This window comes from Aegilops tauschii, chromosome 1 (assembly GCF_002575655.3).
Source record: "Aegilops tauschii subsp. strangulata cultivar AL8/78 chromosome 1, Aet v6.0, whole genome shotgun sequence".
Lineage (NCBI taxonomy): Eukaryota > Viridiplantae > Streptophyta > Magnoliopsida > Poales > Poaceae > Aegilops > Aegilops tauschii.
In genome coordinates, this window is record NC_053035.3 from 103,952,996 (window position 1) to 103,968,968 (window position 15,973).

Here is a 15,973-nt window from a genome sequence, read left to right on the forward strand (position 1 = left end):
CCAAAACTAACTCGATTACATGATAAATCTCATCCAACCCATCACTGTCCAGCAAGCCTACGAAGGAATTACTCACACCCGGTGGTGAGCATCATAAAATTGGTGATGAAGAAGGGTTGGTGATGACTATGGCGACGAATCCTCCTCTCTATAACCCAGAACGGACTCCAGATATGTCCTCCCGATGAAGAATAGGAGGTGGCGGCGGCTCCATATCGTAAAACACGATGATTCCTTCTCCCTGATTTTTTTCTTGACAAATAGGTATTTATGGAGTTGGAGATAGGGTTACGGGAGCTGTCAGGGGCCCACAAGCCTGCAGGGTGCGCCCCTGGGCTTGTGGCGCCCTGGTGGCCTTCCTTTGGTATTTTCTTCCGCCAGTATTTTTTATATATTCTGAAATAATTCTCCATAAATTTGTAGCTCAACCCGAGAACGTTTATTTCTGCACAAAACAACACCATGGCAATTCTGCTGAAAACAGCGTCAGTCCGGGTTAGTTCCATTCAAATCATGCAAATTAGAGTCCAAAACAAGAGCGAAAGTGTTTAGAAAAGTAGATATGACGGAGATGTATCAGACACTTCACCATACTTGGGCGTAAGGGAAGGCATTGTGGAGTAGTAATTAGATGATGGGTTGCTAGAGTGACATAAGCTTAAATCCTAGTTTATGCGATATTCCGTAAGAGGCTGATTTGGATCCATATGTTTCATGCTATGGTTAGATTTATCTTAATTCTTCTTTCATAGTTGCGGATGCTTGCGAGAGGGGATAATCATAAGTGTGAGGCTTGTTCAAGTAAGAACATCACCCAAGCACCGGTCTACCCACATATCAAATTATCAAAGTAGCGAATGTGAATCAAATAAACATGATGAAAGTGACTAGATGATAATTCCCATGTGTCCTCAAGAATTCTTTGCTTACTATAAGAGAACGTTCCGGCCTGTGCTTTGCTATAGAAAGGATTGGGCTACCTTGTTGCACCTTTGCTACTTGTTACTTGTTACGAAATACCTTGCTATCAAACTATCTGTTACCGATCATTTCAGTGCTTGCAGAGAATACCTTGTTGAAAACCGCTTGTCATTTCCTCCTGCTCCTCGTTGGGTTTGACACTCTTACTTGTCGAAAGGACTACAGTTGATCCCCTATACATGTGGGTCATCAGTAACGAGGAGACCGGTATAGTGAGCATGTGTATGACTCAAGAGGATATCGATACATCTCACCTCAGGTCTTGTAAGGTATCATGAATCAAACGGAATAGCACATGATAACCAAAGGTTCATTCGAATGTCATTTGTGTACTCATAGGGATCGATATGGACGTCCACGATTCCGTTAAGGTCATTGAACAAAGGGGATTTGTTCATGTCTATGTTTTACCGAACCTACAGGGTTACAAGATTAAGGTAATCATGATATGCTAAGTGTTAGTAGGATGGGATTAATGAGGATTTATTTGTGAAATGGTTTCGTTAATATTTGAAATAGTTTTGAGAGAAAACGAAAGCGTTTCGGGGTCACTGGAAGGGTTTCGGAGTTTATCGTGCAATACCGGGTATTACCGATAAATAATATATGGGTGGAAACTATTTCCGGAGATGTTAAATTAATAATAAAAGGCTCTACTAATAGTTAGGAGGCTTTCGTATCTAGTGAAATATCAACGGGCCTTAAGAGGCCAAACGGTGGAACGAGAATTGGGCCACAAGGGCCCAATAGGGGGAGGCACCCCCCTTTCTACTTGGGGAGGCCGAATTGGAGTGGGGGAGGGACTCCTCCTCCCTCCTTGTGTGGAACCCCCTCCTCTCCCTCCAACATATATCTACTAGAGGCTTTTGCACCTTTTGAACACCCAAGTTTTTGGAGCCTCCTCTAGTTCTCTAGTTCTAGTGCTAGTTGGTCCTAGTAGATCAATTAGAGCTGGACCTAGATCCTCTAATCCTCATAATAAGAAGCCCGGTGTGGTTCTAATCTCCTCCCTCTAATTCCCCGGCAACAATTAGCTCTGAACGAAGAAGCGCCGCCAGATAGAGAAGACCGTGCGCTTGCAACTCGTAGAGAGCTCGTGCTTTCAGTCTTCCGTTCGAGGGACTGTACGTGTGCGGTTCGTGGGATCGTTCATCTACGATTCGAGGGACTCCAAGTACAATCTACGCTGACTCATCTTCTTCTGCTGCAACTCGGAGTCAGTAACGATCTGATCCAAACCGTTCATCACCTCTTCATAGTGTTCCTAAGTGATCGTAGGGAGATTTTTTTCTGTTTTCTGCTACGTTTCCCAACAGGAACCTTGATGGAACTCGATCTAGAGGGGCCCTAAGGTTTTCGTGGGAGAGGGGGAAGAAAGAGGAGATGTTATGGATACTTCTGGCGTGTTAGTGAGGGGATAACGGAGAGGGGCGAGCTGTGCATGCATGGCTGCGCTCGGGTGGTCATGTGCGAGCTGGAGCAAGAAAGGGCCAAGGTAGGAGAAAAGGTGGGTGTGGGTTTGCCCCTCCTTGCTGATAGGAGAACCCCCACAGGGACAAGTCGCGGGTGATTGAAGGGGTAAGCGGGTATGTGGCTGCAAAAGGTAAAGAGAGGGGGGTTGCCGGTTGGCGCGCGTGGGCTTCCTCTCTAGAAAATGTCATTTTTCCTATTTCCAGAAAAGAAGAGAAAGAGAAATGTAGGGGCAGTTTTGGAAGGGATAAAAATGAGATAAAGTTATTTCTGTGGAAGCTTAATGATGTCGTTAATTTAAAAAGTAGTTTGATTATTTTTAGGAAAGTTTAAATTCAAACAAGTTTGAATAATTTCAAATTATTTGAATTAGAAACCCAATTCAACTGAACTCCAAATTGGCTCAAATTTTAGGAGGTGGCCCTACATACTAAATGTAATTTAAGAGGGAAAATGGAACATTTAATTTGTAGCTCAAATTTCCAAAAAGCTCTTTAAGAGAGAAGTTGAAAGTGTGTTGGAGATTTTGAAAAGTTGTCAAGTGACTTACCAAAAGTGAACAAAAATTCAAGTTGATGTGAAAATAATTCAAAACCAGCTCAGCAAAATATCAAATAAATATTTAAAATAGGTCCTTAGGTAGGGTTTTTTGGTCGGAGTTGTTACAATCCACCATGGAGGTGATGAGATTCTTCAGTTTATCACACCCATGCCTGCCCAATCTGTTTAATTTGAACTATCAGATGAAGAGTAGTTTTGTCCTGCTGCAGTACTTCCTGTTCATGCTCTGCCATTCCTTCTCGTGATGTGAGATACTTTTTGTAATGACGTGTTGATGTACCAAATATTTGTTGTATGTCAAACCTAATTATGCACTGTAAAGACAAGATGTCCGTTTAAAGAGGTGCCATCGAACATCATGTTGTTATGTTGTACGCCTACACTAATTAAGTATTGTTAAGTAGTTTTTTATGTTATATGCTTTTGCCATGAGATTTTGGTATACAGTGAGAAGCACCATTTTATGGTGTGTTAAGGAAGTTAGATGTTTCTTAGAGAAATGACAGTGATACACAAAAGTTAAATATTGAAGCAGTATATAAATGTTAGACCACGGGATTGACATAATCAACGTGAGCATATACGAAAAGGAATAACTGGATTTCAATTTGAGGAACTCAAGTCATAAGGAAAATAAATGTGACTTGAATATGTCTAAAACTTTGACATGGCAAGCAAAATCCAAGAACACACATTTAAACCCATTACCTTTTTTTTTTGAAGAAATCCCTTGAGCTAACCCCTCTATCATTTCATGCTTACAATTAACCATCACAAAAAATGGAAATGAAATGTGACGGCCGAAAGCATCGCCTAAAATCAGGCCACAATGTCCCAAAGTTGGCTAGGGGGCTGCCCCGGGAGGAAATCAACAAGTGACAATTCCTGTCATGGAAAAAAAATCTTTGCCGATGTTTTTTTCTTGTCACTAAGATTTTCGTCACTGATAATTGCACATTTTTGTAGTGAGTAGATAAGGGAGAGCCATATGACAAGGGAAAGAAGAGTTGATGTTTATCGAGGCAGAGGTCTATCATATACCAAAGTGGAGGGGAGGACACTCGACGCACGAAGCGTGCCCGAGGAGACTAGGCGGGGATGGTGAGGAGAAAATTAATTATTTCACCTTCTCGGGGATAATTAGGAGCACCTAAAGTTGGAAACAAACATGTAATGTGTTGAAGGGTGAGACAAACTAGAAGCCTCGGATATCGACCTCCAAGTGACGTGGCATATGTTCTTTTAGTGGCGTGAACGATAGCCTTGAAAATGAGCTGACGCTCAATCCTTAATTTGGCATGACATTAACAACACGACATTACTCGCTCTTTTTCGGTTGATAAGACCCACAAGTATTCTAAGACCGTCAATTTGGCCAGTGCAACACGAGTTATATGCCACGGAAAGTATACCATTGAATTTGAATTCGAAATAAGCTTTCTAATGATATATTTTTTGTATTATATAACTCGTATTTCATTTGTCAAATTAACGATCTAGGAATATGAGCATGCCTTATAAATGAAAAGGAACAAGGAAATAATCATTTGGCATGAATGGTGAGCTATCTCAAAAACAGTAACACGGAAAATAAAGGAGAAACATGCCAACTCTCCAAATTCACCATGTAAAAACTGTAATTGTCAACCAAAAAAATGTAAAAACTGTAGGCCGGAAATAGAGGAGGTCGCAAGACGTCACCCCCGGTAAACGCCCGGCCCACGGCAAACCGGTGAGGCCCACCAGCGCTCCCCCCATAAAGACCGCAAGGAAATCGAGAGGGGGCGTGACACGATGAATGGTATAAGTATATATACCAGGATACTATCGGAGACCCTTCTTCGACTTTATACCCTAGCAGGCCAAGTAAAAAAGGCAATGGTGCCGCCGTGGACCCGCGATGTCGAGGAGGCGATGGCGAACGCGGAGGAGGAGGAGGACGTCGAGGAGCCCCTCGACTGCGGCATCTGCTTCCTCCCACTCGACGCGCCGCCGACCTTCATGGTACGTACACGCATGCAATATTTACCCAATCCAATCTAATCAACCGGAAGCAATCTACGCCGTGCTGATTTCGATTTGCTTTGCAGTGCGAAGCTGGGCACCTGATCTGCTCGCCCTGCCGCGACATGCTCGGGGTGGCGGCGGGGACGTGCCACGTCTGCAGCGCCAAGGCCGCCCGCCTCGGCTCTCGCCGGAGCCTCGGCCGCGACGTCTGGCCGGCCTACTACGAGCCCCGCGACCGCAGCGGCGCGCTCCGCGGGCCGTGCCGCTGCCCAGGCGACGCCTGCGGCTTCGTCGGCAGCACGGCGGCGCTCCTCTGCCACTTCGTCAGCGCTCACGACTGGCCGGTCCACGCCGGGGTGACCTCCGGGGACAGCATCGCCGTCCGCCTGCAGGACGGCTTCAACATCGTCGCCGTCGACTGCATCGGCGGCGCCTCCGAGCAAGACCGCCTGGAATTCCCCGGACGGTATCTGCTCGTGCTGGAGATGATCCAGCAGACATTCGGCCGCACGGTCTTCGCCTTCTGCCTACGTCCCGACGCCGAGTTCTGGGAGAAGGAGGCGCAGTGCCGCGTCAGCCTCTACTACTCGCGCAACATCCTCGACGGCGACGATGACAAGCCGCCGGTTCAGTGCTACTACCAGACAACCAAGGCCGGCGTGACGTGCACCGATCTCTCCAGCGGGCTGCCCGACCCCGAGGACTGCTTCCAGGCTCACGTGTACCGCTCCGTCGACCTGGAGGACAACGAGGACACCGTCGAGGTGACGATCAGGATTGTCATCAACTGATCCCTGGAGGTTGCACCAGGTGACATTGTTTGTGCTATATTTGATTGATCTGAAATATGTTGGGTGTTTGGTTTGTTATGTTACACATCTGCCGAAACTGTAGTCTGATGCGGTTAGATGTTATATACTCTTTATACTTGATCATGTTATAAGTCACTATAGTTGGAATGTTTGTACTTGAGCATGTTATGTCACTATAATTGGAATGTTCGTTGTGTTCATACAATCATATACTCATCTATTACAAATGGTTTATATCGAAAACAATCGTCTGTTTTGCAATAGATGAATATGTTTTCTTAGGCCGATAGTTGCGATCAAGTCCCCATATTTGGTACACCCGCAAAATTTAGACATGATTTTATTGTCATTAATTTTTGAGAATTCTGAATTTGAAACGTACGCGTCCGTGCCTTCTGGCGTGGGCTCCACGGCGTATTATCCGTGAGGCCGGCCCCATGCGTCCTGCGACGGGCTTCACGTCGTTTGACGTGTGCGCCCGTGCCTTTTGGCACAGTGGGCTCCACGCCGTATGATCAGCGAGGCCGGCCCCATGCATGTTGCGATTGGCTCGTTACCATCTGACGTGCGCGTCTGTCCCTTTTGGCGTGGCGGGCTCTACACCGTATGATCCCTAGCATGCTGTGACGGGCTCCATGCAATCTGACATGTGTGCCCGTGCCTTCTGGCGTGATGGGCTCCTTGCTGTCTGATCTGCAAGGCCGGCCCAACTCATGTCATGCGTATCGCGTTTCATCCTACGTGTGAGTCGCGCCGTAGGTCTGCGTGTAGTGCATCCCATGATTTTAACAAAAAAGTCTCAAAAAAATGAAGGATATAGTCCTCTCACTCTCTTGTGTGTGTCTCGTCAAAGTATAGGGTCTATTTTGTTTATTAAGACAATTATTTTCTTTATGAATACGGGGTTTATGTGCCTTGAATTTATTTCATTAGGTATGTTTTTAGAAGCATTTTCTGATAATTATCTGTCACGTAGCCCGCAAAATAAAGGAGTGTGTGTTGGTAGGATCTTTGTCTTACTGAAAGGTAACACATCTTATAATTTAAAACCGAGGGAGTACAACATTACACAGTCTCACGGGTGAAAAAACCAAATAGTGTGTTGCACATACAAAAAGAACAATATCCTCTCGTTTCTCACAAATGGCAAAACATGTCCACGTGAAAGTTTCACATGCCAACACAACTTTAGTACTACAATTTTCTTTTCCTATAATTTTTTGTATGACATGGATATCTAAAAATGGATAGGGGTCACATACGTGAACTTAGAAAAACTCCTATATGAGATGTCGCGGTCTCACAACTGCTGGCGGAACCATTTGTGATATAGTCTTCTATTCAACTAGGATATGTGGTATTTCTTGGTATGTCGCTATATTTGGAATGTTTGTGGTGTTCATACAATCATATACTCATCTATTACAAATGGTTTTTTTGAAAACCAGCGTCTGTTATGCTATATCTATGTTGCAATAGGTGAATATGTTCTCGTACAGCGAAACTTGCGATCGAGTCCCCATATTTGGTACGCCCGGAAAATTTGGACGTGATTTTATTTTCATTCATTTTTGAGAATTCTGAAGTTGAAACGTACGCGTCTGTGCCTTCTGGCGTGGCGGCCTCCACGCCGTATTATCTGTGAGGCCGGCCCCATGCATACTCCGACGGGTCTCACGCTGTTTGACGTGTGCGCCAGTGCCTTTTGGCACAGCGGGCTCCACACCGTATGATCTGCGAGGCCGGCCCACGTGTGTTGCAGCTGGCTCGTTGCCATTTGACGTGTGCGCATGTCCCTTTTGGCGTGGCTGGCCCTAGCGTGCTGTGACTGGCTCCATGCCATCTGACGTGTGTGCCCGTGCCTTCTGGCGCGACGGGCTCCTAGCCGTCTGATCTGCGAGGCTGGCCTAACTCATGTCATGCTTATCGTGTTTCATGCTGTGTGTGAGTCACACTGTAGCAAGGTCCGCGTGCAGTGTATCCATATTAACAAAAGTCTTGGAAAAATCAAGGATACAGTCCTCTCTCTCCCCCCCCCCCTCTCTCTCCCCCCTCTCTCTCCCTCTCTCTCTCTCTCTCTCTCCCCCTCTCCCCCTCTCCCTCCCTCCCTCCCTCATATAGGGTCTATTTTGTTTATTAAGATAGTCATTTTCTTTATAAATACGGGGTTTATGTGCCTTGAATTTATTTCATTAGGAGTACGTGTTGGTAGGACCTTTGTCTTAATGAAAGGTAACACATCTTATAATTTAAAACAGAGGGAGTACAACATCACACAATCTCACGGGTGAAAAAAGTAAATAGTGTGTGGCACATACAAAAAGAACAATATCCTCTCTTGTTTTTGACAAATGGCAAAACATGTCAACGTGAAAGTTTCACAGGCCAACACAACTTTAGTACTACAATGTGTTGTTTCTTTTCCTAGAATTTTTGGTATGACATGAATATCTAAAGTGGATAGGGGTCACATACATGAACTTAGAAAACCTCCATATGATGTCGCAGTCTCACAACTGCTGGCGGAACCATTTGCGATATAGTCATCTATTCAACTAGGATATATGGTATTTCTTGGTATGTCATTATATTTGGAATGTTTGTGGTGTTCATACAATCATATACTGATCTGTTACAAATGGTTTTTGTTGAAAACCAGCGTCTGTTATGCTATATCTATGTTGCAATAGATGAATATGTTCTCTTAGGGCGAAAGTTGCGATCGAGTCCCATATTTGGTACACCTGCAAAATTTGGACATGATTTTACTGTCATTAATTTTTGAGAATTCTGAAGTTGAAACGTACACGTCCGTGCCTTCTTGCGTGGCGGGCTCCTCGACGTATTATCTGTGAGCCGGCCCCATGCGTACTGCGATGGGCTTCACATTGTTTGACGTGCACGCCCATGTCTTTTGGCGTGGCGGGATCCATGTCGTATGATCTGCGAGGCTGGCCCCACGCGTGTTGCGACGGGCTCCACGCCGTCTGATGTGCGTGCTCCTACCTTCTGGTGCGACGGACTCCTTGCCGTCTGCGAGGCCGGGCCGATAACGTGTGAGTCACGCCGTAGAAGGGTCCGCACGTAGTGCATTCCATAATTTTAACCAGAAGCCTTAGAAAAATCAACGATATAGTCCTGTGTGTGTCTTGAAGTATAGGGTGTATTTTGTTTGTCAGGACAACCGTTTATGTGTCTTGAAGTATTTTCTAATAATTATCTGCCACGTAGCCCACACAATAAAGCAGTACTCCCTCCGTCCCATAATATAAGAACGTTTTTGACATTAGTGTAGTGTTAAAAACGTTCTTATATTTTGGGACAGAGGGAGTACGTGTTGGTAAGATTTTTGTCTTAATGAAAGGTAACACATCTTATAATTTCAAACAGAGGGAGTATGACATTATGCAATCTCACAGGGAAAAAACCAAATAGTGTGTGGCACATACAAAAAGAACATTATCCTCGCTTGTTTCTCACAAATGGCAAAACTTATCAACCTAAAAGTTTCACAGGCCAATACAACTTTAGTACTACAATGTCCTGTTTTTTTCCTAGAATTTTTGGTAATGACATGAATATCTAAAATGGATAGGGGGTCACATACGTGAGCTTAGAAAAACTCCTCCATATGATGTCGCAATCTCACAACTGCTGGTGGAATCATTTGTGATATAGTCGTCTATTCACAACAACTCCCTCTGTCCCTCTCACATGATGTAATAACATCTTATATTATGAGACGGAGGGAGTAGGATTTATGGTATTTCTCGGTATGGTAATAACTAGTAAACCATTGGCGGACGAATTGACTGTAATTCCAATACATGAATCTGTTGTTAATTAGTACGTTGGTTGAACTAAGATCTGTTAGGAATTGTGTTTGGAATGCACTAATGACAAGGTCCCAAAGCTTGTTATTTCACTAGTGTGAGGTGATGTTCTAGTCTCGAGCATGTTCGATCATTATTGTTAGTGATGCCATAGTCTCGACACGTCATGCCAACATTTGTGACAGTCATAGTTAACTATTATAATTGCCATTTCTAGAACCTTGTGGGGTATTATTATGTGGCAAAATTAATCCGTCAAGCATTTGATGGGTGTTGATCGCATTAATAGCTTGGATTTCCCTTTTTGGTATACATTGATAACGAGTTTGGTGTAGTACTGCATGAATGATTTGTGATATTCATATGGTCAACCATGATGTAACAAGTCATTAAGTATTTGTTATAGTCATATAGTAGTCAACCATGATTATAGTAAGTCATTAACGAAGTCGATGATGGTTGCAAAACATATCTATATTGGGAGCAGTATATTGTAGTCTCACGAATTTTGTAGCATTAATATCAGATTTTTTATGATAGGTCAACTGCAAAAATCTCAATACCAATATCACTCGACCTTATGCCGATTCCAAATGTCACATTACCGCTTGTTGATTTAGTGTGTATAGATATACACAAGCATTTAACCTTTTTTTATTGCCTTAAACCAGAGGTTGAAAATAATTTTGATATCACATAATTATGCTGTAAATTAAACCATCAAGTAGATCGATGATGGTCGCACTAACTAGATGAATCTGTTAGGATGTTTGATTGACCTAAGTGATTTGCTTTTTTTGGTATGCGACATGTCGCAGCCTCAGAACTGTCCCAGCCTTTTGTGATAATCATGTAGTCAACCATGATACATGGTAACATTATATTGTTAAAATAAACCGTTGGGTAATGATGGTTGCCTTAACATGAATCTATTAGGAGCATTAATGTTTTAGTCTGCGAGTTTTATATCATTACTACTATTGGAATTGTTTGTGATTGTCATAGCGAACTATATAAAACTCGCATGTCCCAGAAGCACATTTGACTGTAGATATGCCACTACAAGAATCTCACAAAAATTACATCACCGTTAAATTGCATAGCTTTTAACCTCCTTTAGTGCACTCAACTAGTGGCATAAAGTACAAATTTAAAGACCCGGTACTGTTGATATTTTAGTGAACTTGCAATATGAACTAGTATGATTCACAGAGATGACAATTTCCATTAAAATGGACCGATGTTCTGAAACAGAGGGAGTAGGTAAATGCAAGTCCTGAAGAGAATGGACAGATAGAAGCTCATTCCAGTGATGAGAACACGGTGCTAGTAACAGACCACATGTTCTGCTTTTTCCTCTCCAGTTCTGTCAAATATGAACTCAGCGCCAGCATAGGTCATTCAATAAGTGACCAGCTCATACAATACAACCAATATGGTTCAATTAGCATGCTCTCATCTCTGTGCCTTCAATGTTATGATGGAGCCACAAATATAGATTCCTAGACCTAACTGAAACTTAGGAGCCAATATTAAGGGGGGGAGGGGGGGTGGGGGTCTAGAAAGAGCACTCGATATGCAAGAAGTCCTAATTTCAGTTAAGGGAGGAAATAGCTGCTTATTCTGCAAAGCACTAGAGCAGAGAACCTTGATGCTGGAATGGAAACCTCGAAGCTTTAAGCCATAGGATGTGAGGCTATTGGAATCAAATGCAGCTATAGCCTGCACGATTTTGCGCCAGAATCTGCCTCTTCCAAGGTCCAATTGATATATTGCTGCAACTTCAAGGCTTGAGGACCAGGTTTCACAACATTCACGTCGCTCCACTGGGAACATGGGTCAATGAACCAGCTCTTCCTTCCTGCGCACCAGGCACCAGGAACAGGCCCATGGCCCGGACGCTTAAGTAGTTTCTCATCGATCTTGTCCAGCAACGGTCCATTCGCTTGAAACCGCCTTGCAAAAGGCTGTCCACTGTCCACCATCTTATTAAAATGTGCCATGCTGAGAAAAAGGGGCTCTGTCTGAGGTGGATCATCCCACACCTTGTACCTCAAGTCATTGTTAACAGTGGAATTACGGAAGTCAAGCGAGTTGCATATGACTGAGTGGAAATATCCTTCCTGAGGTAGCATTACATTGTTGAAGTACATGAGAAGAAGCCGAGGAAGATTCTCCCAACCAAGAACACAGTACTCTATAAACCGTCGGTTCAGAATAACCCATGGAGAACCTAGTAAGAAGGAATGAAGATGGATAAGGAAATGATCTAAACCAATGAAATTAAATCAGAGCAGAGGACAATAAATGCCTGTGAAGAACTTGAAAGCATCAGGACTTGGTCGTTTCTGTGTGGCTCGGAAGAAGTTGGTCCTCCCTGACAAGTATATTCCAGCATCCACTATCATCGATTGCACTTTTTCAGATCTGCAAGCGAGTAGTTTTATTAAAACAGATACGTTGGCTGCTAAAATTCTCTCCAAGTTCAAACGATCCATACTCTTTCCGTCCAATGTCACTAGTGTGATCAATGAAGTTAAATTCCCTTGGAACATACGACAAGGCATGGATCAAATCTGCAACAGGACAAAATGTACGGTAGTATCACAATCAGCATAAACTTCTAGCACAATGCCAATCTAGCAAAATTAACCAGAAAATATGATAATGTTTGGGACAGAAACTGGAAATGTCATCTGGAAAACCGAAAAACACCAAAGGCCAGCACGAGACAATAGACACAAGCTAGTAGTATTAACACATGAATATCATGAGAATCATCACAACTACTTGAGGTTAGTTTTATAATTGACCTATAGGAGGAGCGCATGTTCTGAAATGTGCACTATCTCCCACTTCAGATATATCAAAACCAAGAGATAACGGGAGCCTGGATTTAACTCCTTGATTTTTAAACAGACAATAATGGAGCTCTATTCCGTGGACAATTGCAATAACACTATATCTGTGTAGATTTAAAAAAATCACTACATCCGTGACAACAGGCAGGTGGTTCCTAACAAATTCCCAGGGTGGGTAAGCTGTAAACCATTGTTACTATGCTCGTGACACAATTCAACATGAAAACTCGGCAATTTGATGTTAATTAGAAGATGCATATGAACATGTACCTGCCGAAATTAATTTCGGTTCTATTACTGCTGAGAAACGAAAGACCGAAATGTATTTCGGGTCAATGAGATACCATCATGCAAAGCCATGAGTACGAAGACAGATCGGGATGCCGTACCGTCCTGGGTGACGAGGGGATAATCGGCGGCGTTGAGGGTGAGGAACCAGTCCCAGTCGGGGTGGAGGCGGAGCAGGACAGCAGCCGCGCGTAACGTGCCGGCGAGGCCCGACGACCCGACGGGTGTCCCCGCGGTAGGCGTGCCCACAAGAGCGACGTTGTCGAAAGAGACAGCGGCGGGCGCCGCGGCGGCGACCCCAGCAGCAAGGTCCCGGCGCTCTTCGTGGGAGGCGTCGGCGGAGAGGTGAAGGATGTAGCGGTTGCGTGGGTGGTAGACTGCGAGGAGGAGTCGTAGGAGGCGGTGCCCGTCGCCCCGGGCGCCGATGAGGAGGTAGGCGAGGCAGGGGAGCGCGTCGGGGCCGCGGCGGACTCCGGCGGCGGCGCGGGCGGTGGTGAGCCCAGGGAGGCGGAGGCGTGTCGGGGAGGAGTAGGCGGAGAGGAAGAGGAAGAGGAACGAGAGGAGGAAGGAGACGGAGACCAGCGAGAGGAAGAGGATCCACCGCCACCTCTCGCCCGAGCCGGCGCCCCCTCCCCCGATGCCGCCTCTCATGCCCCCCAATCCCATGGAAGAAGAGGATCCGGAGAGGGCGCCAGATCACATGCACGACACAGGTGGGAAATGGGGCGGCGGCGTGGATCGGCTCGCCGGCGGTGAGGTCGCCGACGTCGTCGGGGGTGCTTAGACTTGAGGCCGCGAGAGCATCGCGTCGCGTCGCACACCTAGTGATTTTTTTGTCGCGTGTCGGTGGTAGTTGTCGGAGAAGTGACTGGGGACCAGACCTGGCCATCTGGGCCGTGCTACGCGAGCCGGGCCAAAAGCGCGCGTGCCCGGCCCGGCACACAGCTAAACAGGCCGTGCTTGGGCTGCTAGGCGAGGCCTGCATGCCGGCATGGCATGGCCTGTTTATTTTATTTTATTTTGAAACAGCCAAAAATGTCAGAAATAAGCCGAATAGCACGCGTGCCAAGCTGGACGGGCCGACCCGTTTAGCAATTTGTTTCATGGAAGTGTGGCGCGCTGCTAACACGACACAGCCCGTTTATAAACAATAGATGACCCGTTGCGTTCATGGCACAAAAAGAGAAAGCGAGCAGAGCGTTCAAATTATGAAAGTGAGAGTAATTTAGAACCAATTTAATAGATACTTAGGTACACATGGTGCTATATATTCTATTACATGGTAGCATGAGAGCTCAAAAAAAGTTATGAGTTCACTTGATGATAGCAGAGATGCATATCACATATATAGCGCTTGTCTCTTAACCTTTGGCTGAGTCTTGTATCTGCTGCCAACAGGAAAGACCAAGACATGAAGGCACTGGTATTAGGTAGAGTCATTGCTACATGTCACATCAGTATCGAACATGATTTCATCGTTTAAGCAACTCTTTATTGTGGTACTGAGCAGTCCGTTGTATTCGTCCTGAAAGGACCGAGGGATATCCAAAGTGGTAGACTGTGACATGAGGTTGTATGCCTGCAACACATGCCAAGAAATATTGGTTGATCGAGATCAGACATCAGAGTAATTTTCTCAAGCTTGCAACAAGGAAAAGAAAGGTTGCCACTACTGTAACATGTTTACAGCAGTTTTAGATAGAGAAATCAATCTTTACCATGTCATATCGGCTCATCTATTAAGTTATTTGTTACTTCTTGAGCTTCCGTTGATTTTTTCCTTGAAGAGGAAAGGGTGATGCACCGAAGTAGAGATAAGTATTTCCCTCAGTTTGAGAACCAAGATATCAATCCAGTAGGAGGAACACACAAGTCTCCAATAGTTGCACCTATAGAAACAAACAAATACTTGCACCCAACGCGATAGAAGGGGTTGTCAATCCCTTCACGGTTAATTGCAAGGATGAGATCCGATAGATATAGGTATAAAAGATAAATAAAAGTGCAAAATAAAGTAAAGGTAAATAAATTGCAGCAAAGTATGTTTGGGTTTTTGATTTTATAGATATGAAAATAATATGATGAGAATAGACTCGGGGGGCCATAGTTTTCACTAGAGGTTTCTCTCTTGAAAGAACGCATACGGTGGGTAAACAAATTACTGTTGAGCAATTGATAGAAAATTGCAAAGTTATGACGATATCTAAGGCTATGATCATGAATATAGGGATCACGTATGTGACAAGTAGACTGACTCCTGATTGCATCTACTATTATTACTCCACACATCGACCGCTATCCAGCATGCATCTAGTGTATTAAGTTAACAAGAACGGAGTAACATCTTAAGCAAGATGACATGATGTAGAGGGATAGATCCAATCAATATGAGATAAACCCCACCATTTTATCCTTAATGGCAACAATACAAATACGTGTCTCGCTACCCCTTCTGTTACTGGGTGAGGACACCGCAAGATTGAACCCATTACAACACCTCTCACATTGCAAGAAAAGTCAATCTAGTTGGCCAAACCAAATCAATAGATTGGAGAGAAATACAAAGCTATCTTAATCATGCATAAAAGAGTTCAGAGAAGACTCAAATAATATTCATAGATAATCTAATTATAAATCCACAATTCATAGGATCTCAACAAAGAATAGATCTCCAAGAACATCAAGGATAACATTGTATTGAAGATCAAAGAGAGAGAAGAAGCCATCTAGCTACTAGCTATGGACCAGTAGGTCTGTGGTAAACAACTCACACATCATCGGAAGGGCGGCAAGGTTGGTGTAGAGGCCTTCCGTGATCGAATCCCCCTCCTGCGGAGTGCCGAAAAAGGCCCCAAGATGGGATCTCACGAGAATAGAAGCTTGAAGTGGCAGAAAAGTATTTTTGGTGTTCCCTCTGGTATACAGGGAATATTTGGGTATTTATAGAGCTGAGATAAGGGTTAGAGGAGCCACGGGGGGCCCACCAGCTCATACGGTGCCCCCCCAGGGCGCGCCTGGTGAGCTTGTGGCTCACCCGTGGGCCTTCTGGCCTCCTCCCGAAGCTTCCTAGGTGTCTTCTGGTCCAAGAAAAATCGTCAACGTTTCGTTCTGTTTGGACTCCGTTTGGTATTGATTTTCTGTAAAAGAAAAAAACATGAAA

The 15,973-nt window shown here is 44.5% G+C and overlaps 2 protein-coding genes across 2 annotated transcripts; one reads left to right on the forward strand and one right to left on the reverse strand.

Annotated features, from left to right (window-relative positions):
• The first annotated feature begins 4,821 nt into the window (after nucleotides 1-4,821).
• Nucleotides 4,822-6,036, forward strand: LOC123497100 (uncharacterized). The gene is made up of 2 exons (XM_045233076.2): nucleotides 4,822-5,016; nucleotides 5,103-6,036. The coding sequence occupies exons 1-2, from the start codon at nucleotides 4,891-4,893 to the stop codon at nucleotides 5,808-5,810; spliced, it is 834 nt and encodes a 277-aa protein (XP_045089011.1). The 5' UTR covers nucleotides 4,822-4,890; the 3' UTR covers nucleotides 5,811-6,036.
• A 4,958-nt stretch (nucleotides 6,037-10,994) lies between these two features.
• LOC109755333 (beta-glucuronosyltransferase GlcAT14B) lies at nucleotides 10,995-13,661 on the reverse strand. The gene is made up of 4 exons (XM_020314248.4): nucleotides 12,915-13,661; nucleotides 12,165-12,240; nucleotides 11,976-12,091; nucleotides 10,995-11,897 (listed from the first exon to the last, which is right to left on the reverse strand). The coding sequence occupies exons 1-4, from the start codon at nucleotides 13,477-13,479 to the stop codon at nucleotides 11,380-11,382; spliced, it is 1,275 nt and encodes a 424-aa protein (XP_020169837.1). The 5' UTR covers nucleotides 13,480-13,661; the 3' UTR covers nucleotides 10,995-11,379.
• Nucleotides 13,662-15,973: the final 2,312 nt, after the last annotated feature.

Excerpts from the sequence above, each read along its gene's own strand:
- LOC123497100 (XM_045233076.2), top strand. The coding sequence starts at position 4,891 with ATGGTGCCGCCGTGGACCCGCGATGTCGAGGAGGCGATGGCGAACGCG. Across the intron at positions 5,017-5,102 it reads ACGCGCCGCCGACCTTCATG|TGCGAAGCTGGGCACCTGAT; the intron begins GTACGTACACGC and ends TTTGCTTTGCAG.
- LOC109755333 (XM_020314248.4), bottom strand. The coding sequence starts at position 13,479 with ATGGGATTGGGGGGCATGAGAGGCGGCATCGGGGGAGGGGGCGCCGGC. Across the intron at positions 12,241-12,914 it reads TCCCCTCGTCACCCAGGACG|ATTTGATCCATGCCTTGTCG; the intron begins GTACGGCATCCC and ends GTCCTGTTGCAG. Across the intron at positions 12,092-12,164 it reads AGTGACATTGGACGGAAAGA|ATCTGAAAAAGTGCAATCGA; the intron begins GTATGGATCGTT and ends ACTCGCTTGCAG.